We start from the raw sequence: 6,286 nt of genomic DNA, 5'->3' as shown, positions 1-6,286 counted from the left end.
AGAACTTATGATTGAATTACATGCCATGAATGATATTTCTAAATTGTGAAGTGTATCGGTGTTTCTCATTTCAGTTAACTTACCCTTCTTGTTTGTGTTTGCCTGCTTTTGCATATTACCCTTTTACAATGATCACCTATGGTTGGTGTGAGCAGAGCAGAAACCAGATGGAGATACTCCTTCCTGAGCAGGAGTTAAAGCCTTACTGGGAATGTTCGCTATAGTTGTAGGTTGCTGCGGTACAGTTTTTGGGATTGTGTAGTTTAGCATCTTTTATACCAGCTCTTACCTTGTGTATATTCTTGTGGCTTTTGGAAGGACGGTACCAGATTTATATACTATGTGTATATGACTGCTATCCCTACTATCTGCTATGTTTGATCATGATATAATGTTTTGTTTGATAGTGTGAAAAACTATTAAATGGGATGTTACATAATAAAAGAAAAAGAGTTTGAAAATTTTTTTAGTGAAAATTTTGGAAACTGGATTTGGTAGAATAAAAAAAATTAATTTTGTTTTTTGTGGAAATATTAGAAAATGAGTTTGGTAGAATAAAAGAAAAAGAGTTTTAAATATTTTTTAGTAGAAATATTAGAGAATTAGTGTGGTGAAATAAAGAAAAATATAGAAAATACATCTGGTGAAAAACGTGGAAACTTATGTTTTGTATAAATAAAGTAGGAAAATGAGTTACAGGAGGATTTATATGCATTACGTATTTTTTAAAAGAGTATTTTTTTTTAAAAGAGTATGAGAGTAAGTTTGGTAAAATAAAAGAAAAGAGTTCCATTTTTTTTTTAGTTGAAACATTACACTGTGAATTTTGTAGAATAAAGATAAAAGAGTTTTGAAATTTTTAATGAAAATATTAGACGGTGTTTTTGGTAAAGTAAAATAAAAAGAGTTTTAAATTTCTTTATATAAGATTTAATTTGGTAGAATAAAAAAAGGTTTTAAAAGACATGATTGTATTTGTTGGATGATGAAAATTAATAGGGAAGATTTGTTCTTCGTATTTCTACTTTTCAAGTATGTCTCGTTTTTTTATTTTTTCTTGAAGTGTCTCCAAATTTTTAGTGAATTAGAGTAAAAATAAATATGTATGAGACAATTCTAAATAAATATATTTAATCTGAATTTTTTCACTAATCACACTCTTTTTCACTTTTAGTTATTGAGACAGTATAGTGTGCCTCTAATTAATAAGATAACACATAACTGTTTACCCCGCTAAAATCTAATTTTTAGAAGACTGCATTTTACTCATATTTGATTTTTGTTTTCTTTAAAATGGTAAATGAAATAAATGCGTCATTAATTGAAACATTTGTATTTAAATGTAATAAATTTTATAATTAAAATATAAAAAAATTTAATAATTATTTTAAATTGTTGAAATATGTTTATTTAAATATAATAAATTTTGCATTTAAAACAAATAATTTAAATAATAATTTTAAAATGGTAAATATTAAAAGTAATGTATATATATATAATAATTATTTAAATAATTATGTCTATGATAAATAATTTTCTTAATATAAAAAATCTTGTTAAAAATTGTCGCAACCGGAATCGCGACGGGAAGGCGAACCGAAATAAGAAAACGGGTTTAAAAGAGATTTGGAGTCGCCACCATAGTTATTCTGTAAAAAACTATGGAAAACCATGAAAATAAAATAAGTCTGCGAAAAACCAGATTTTGGATCCGGGAGTCGGTTACGCGTAAGGAAGGTGTTAGCACCTTACTGCGCCCACCCGAGGGCGGTACCTTTAATTAAAAATGCAAAGCTGACGCGATTTTCAAAATATTAATTTTCCCCAAAAATAATGAGACAAAAATGCTAAGAGAAACAAAATATTTTTTAACTTTTTTGGGCCCGACAAGGATTGACCTTGGTCCTACGTATTCTCATTCAAAATGAGAAATCAGGGTTACGTAGTTCTTTAAAGAAATGTTTGTTTGAAAATGTTGATATTTTTGTATTTTGAAATTTATATATTTTTTTTTAGTATTTTTGAATTTCTTGAAGGTAGGTGTCACACGACGCGAGCGGTCGGACAGACACGAAAGGAGAAAGAAAAAACTATTTTTGGTATTTTTGAAAATGAGTGTCACGCGGTGCGAGCGACCGGACAGACACGATTAAGTGAAAGAGAATATTTTTCATTTTTCAGATTTTCTTTTTTCTTTTTTTGTAATTTTTAATAATTTTCAAATATATTTTATTTTTTTTTCTCAAAAATAATAAAAATAAAATAATAAATAAATAAAAGGACAAAATTATTTAAAAAAAGAAAACTATTTTTGGTTTTTTTTTTAGATTTTTCTATTTTTGTAATTTTTAATAATTTTTAAATATATTTGTTTTCCTAGGAATAATAAAAATAAATAAATAAATAAATAAAAAATAAGGAAAAAAATAAATAATAATAAAAAAATAAATAATAATAATAATAAAAATAAACAAATAAATGAACGAAAATAAACAAATAATAATAAAAAAACAAAATAAAAGAAAAAATAAATAAATAAATAAATAAAAAGAAATAATTTAATTAAGAAGGGTGAGAGTGGGAAACAAAATATGGGGGTGTGTGAGTGGTTAGTGGGAGGTATATGAAGTAAATGGGGTGTATTTATTAAAGGTGGTGGTGCGGCTGGTAAAGTATAAAACAAATTCAAAATAGGAGTACAAAGTGTGTGAAGGGGTGCGAGATTAGTAATGGTGGAGGTGCGCGAGGAAGTAAAAATGCACGGAAGCCCAACAGACAAAAACAAAGCGGGGGGTGCGGGATCATCATAAATGGAGGTGCGCGAAGTAGTTATAAAGAAGCCCTAAAACATCAAAATGCAGGTGCATGCAGTATGGGTAGGGGTGTGTGAAGAAAAAGAAATGGCAGACCCCTTTCTTTTTTCTTAAACGGAACCCTAATTAAACTTAGTCTCTCCATGGCAGCCCCCTTCCCTCGTCGTCACCAACCACAACGCTCATGCCGCCACTGCAACTCCCACCACCGGCGAGGGACGACGCCGTCGACGCCAGTCACCATCAGCGATGTCGCCGGCGAGAACCTCGTTTCTTTCTCCTGCGCGCGAGGCTCCTTCGTCGCACCTCCGTAGCCAACCAAGACTTGCCGCCACCGTACCAGCCACCACGATCGGGACACGCGAGCGCCATGGAAGCTCGAACTCCGGCCTTCGTTGGCGTCACACCAGCGCCCACTCATCCCAATCCTTGCCTCTCTTCTTCCGCGAGAGAGAAAGGCGTCGTGACTCCCTCAACTCGCCACCATCGTGCCGACCACACCGCGACCCGGTTCGAGAACGTCACGCGATCACGTTCCACCGTCGACGAGCTTCGAATCGCCGGCGGCCTCGCCGCCGGTGAGGGTTTCCATTCTCTTGTTTTTTTTTTTTTTGATTTGTGTTGGGTTATTTCGGCGAATTTGAGACGCGAGTGTTTGGTGTTTGGTGTACTGTGCGAGATTGGTTGATTTGTGGTGAAAAGTTGGGGTTGCGGCGTGAAGAAGATGATCGAGAGTATGTGAACCTGCGGTTGAGCGTGTGGGTTTTGGTTTTTGGGTGTTTTGCTGAGTGTTGTATAACAGCGACTCGAGAATGATGAACGATGAAATCTGAGTTGGTAGCAGTGGGCGTATATGTTGTTTTTGGTTTTTATGCAGGTGAGTGATGAAAGTGAACGAACAAGACGACAGTTGGGAGTTGGGAGTGTGTACTGTTTGCAGGTTGAAAGTGATGGAAGAATGATGAAGAAAGATTGGTCTTGGATGAAGGTACGAATCTGGAGATGAAAGCCAAGCTCATAGCTCATTCGTGTGCGAGAATATGAACGAGAAGATGGTGAAAACAGGTCCTAGAAATGTTCACAGCTTTGGCTATTTCATTGGATATGGAAAATGACGAGGACCAGTGCATGATGATGCTGTTTTTTTATTGAAGTTGTGTTGTGATAGATGAAGTTAGATACTTAAAGCATGTTTCGTTTTCTGGCACTTAACAAACGACGCAAGCAAACATACTATGAAACTCGACAAACCCAACAACATGCGCACATCATTTCACACAAGTATTTCTATGTTGAGGACGAAAAACACCAAGACAACATATTCATTGAATTATTCAAGATAGAGTTCTTACCTATTGCAGCCCCTACCAGAGTTGAGTTGGTGGCTTCAAGTCTTTTCTCTTTTCTTCCCTTGGCTCGCTTCCCCCCTGTTCTTCTCCTCTTTTCTCCTTTTTTCCCTGTTCTTTTCTGATGTTTTCTTTTTTCTTGTGTGTAGGTCGTGACCAAAATGCTTAGAGAAGGAGTGGAGTGTGGTTCTTCTCCCCGTCAGTTGGTGGTGTTCATGATTTTTTTCTGAAGTGAAGGTTTTTGCATGATATTATGATCTCCTGGTGCAGAGAAAACGTGCTGGAAGAGGGAAAGATTGATGATTCATGTTGGGTGGTTGCGTGTGTTGATTCTTGAGGGAATTCCCAATATCGAAGAAGAGAACCCCACCCCATTGATCGAAACGAAGGATGTGTATGAAGATAAGCGCATGAAACCGAGGACTAATGCATGAAATCAACGTGGAGAGGTGACAATGTAAGAGAGGGTTGCAGAGGGTAGGTTGCGTTGGTGCAGAAAAAAAGAAAACTTTATTTATTTTTCTTTTATTTATTATTATTTTTTATTTTTAAAAACAAACGGCTAAATAAAAAGAATAAGATAAAAAAGAGCTAAAATGAAATAAAGGTACAGTAAAACATATTATACCCAAAGATTATAAAATAAAACTAAATAAAAAAGAAAACAAATAAAGAAAAAGAATAAAATAAGATGGGGCAAAACTTTTAAAATAAAAAATAATATAAGATAATAACAATAGTAATAAAATAAAACAAACTAAAAATCATAAAACAAAAGTAAAACGAATTTGAAACAAAAACAAAACAAAAAGAAGATGAAAATAAAGTTGAAACAAGATAAAAAGTAAAAGAAGAAATATTTATTTATGCTCAATTAAATATTCATTTTTTTTATTCTTTTTTTAACTTTCTTCCCAATTATTATCTAGGTCAAACAACAATTTCTTTATTTTTTACCTGGACGAAATTGGGTGTTGACAAAAATAAAATGTTGATAATTAATTTGATAGACTTATTAAAAATATATTTTTGATTATAAATTTATTGATAAAAAGCTAAATAAGATTAATGATGAATAAAGCAAAATAAAAATTAAAATTATAGGGTCATTTATGATCAACACGTCTCCCTGTAATGTACACAAGTCAAGATGACTGATAGCTTTGATTTATCATTGGGTGATGTGAAGTCATCACCCAATGCATGTCAAACTCGCATTCCATCCAAGGCCACTTTATGATCTTCATGTCTTCCTAATAATACTGATAACTGAGATACCTACGTGGCAGCATGCATGCATTCTTAAGTGACACGTACAAAGATGTCTCAATCATCCAATGAATGTCAAATTTGTGTCTGAAAAGACCCAGAAAAAAATTGAGATTAGTAAAATAAATCAGTAGGGTCAGGTTCTTATTAATACTTTTAAAGTTTACTCATGATTAAATAGTGCTATAGTCTACTTGCTTAAAGTCTAATAGTAAAGGAGGTACATTTTCAAGTCTCATTTAGCATATTTTAGTAAAAAAAAGAAAAAAAAAAGTCTTAAACCCTTTTAGTTAAAATATTAGTGTGTGAGTTTAGTAGAATAAAAGAAAAAAAAATTCCTTTAATAAATATATTAGTGGCTAAGTTTGGTCAATTTGTTTCTCTAGCATAACTTTAGTAAAATATAAGGAAAAACGTTTTAAACCTTTTTAGTTAAAATATTAAAGTGTGGGTTTGATAGAATAAAAGAAAAAATGTTTTAAATTTCCTTTAGTGGATATAGTGGGGACTTAATTTGGTGAATTTGTTTTTGTACTATATTCTTTCACAATTTTATTACCACCACTAGACTCATATGCATTTATCTACTAAACTAAACAATTTTATTGGTTACACAATTTTTTTTATTTAGAAATATAAGTTTTTCATCAAAAAATATAAAATGAATATTTAAAACTATAGAAATATAGAATTTTTGTTTAGAATTTTTTTTAATTAGAAACAATTTAAAAAATTATTATTAAAATATAAAAAAATTATCAGAATTTTCAATTGAAATTAATAAAATTTATAAAATAGAAAAGTATTTAAATTTATTAAAAATATTTTTTAGAAAACAAATATGAAAAAAGAAGTTGC

General features: G+C 31.7%; 1 protein-coding gene across 3 annotated transcripts; it reads left to right on the top strand.

Moving 5' to 3' along the window:
• Positions 1-2,582: 2,582 nt before the first annotated feature.
• On the top strand, positions 2,583-4,662 carry LOC114173012. 3 transcript variants are annotated; one of them, XR_003602444.1, is made up of 2 exons: positions 2,583-4,185; positions 4,309-4,662. XR_003602444.1 is itself a non-coding variant. In XM_028057199.1 (2 exons), exons 1-2 carry the CDS (start codon positions 2,998-3,000, stop codon positions 3,627-3,629), a joined length of 576 nt encoding a protein of 191 aa, XP_027913000.1. In that variant the 5' UTR covers positions 2,591-2,997; the 3' UTR covers positions 3,630-4,662. The 3 variants fall into 3 exon arrangements, 2 of the variants coding, with proteins under 2 accessions (XP_027913000.1, XP_027913002.1); XM_028057199.1 differs by having other exon boundaries at positions 2,591-3,378; positions 3,435-4,662; XM_028057201.1 differs by having other exon boundaries at positions 2,592-3,391.
• The last annotated feature ends 1,624 nt before the right edge of the window (positions 4,663-6,286 follow it).

The sequence above is a fragment of the Vigna unguiculata genome, chromosome 2 (genome assembly GCF_004118075.2).
Source record: "Vigna unguiculata cultivar IT97K-499-35 chromosome 2, ASM411807v1, whole genome shotgun sequence".
In the NCBI taxonomy this organism is placed as follows: Eukaryota; Viridiplantae; Streptophyta; class Magnoliopsida; order Fabales; family Fabaceae; genus Vigna; species Vigna unguiculata.
Note: the sequence above shows the minus strand (reverse complement) of the source record. Positions and strands in the feature narration are given on the sequence as shown.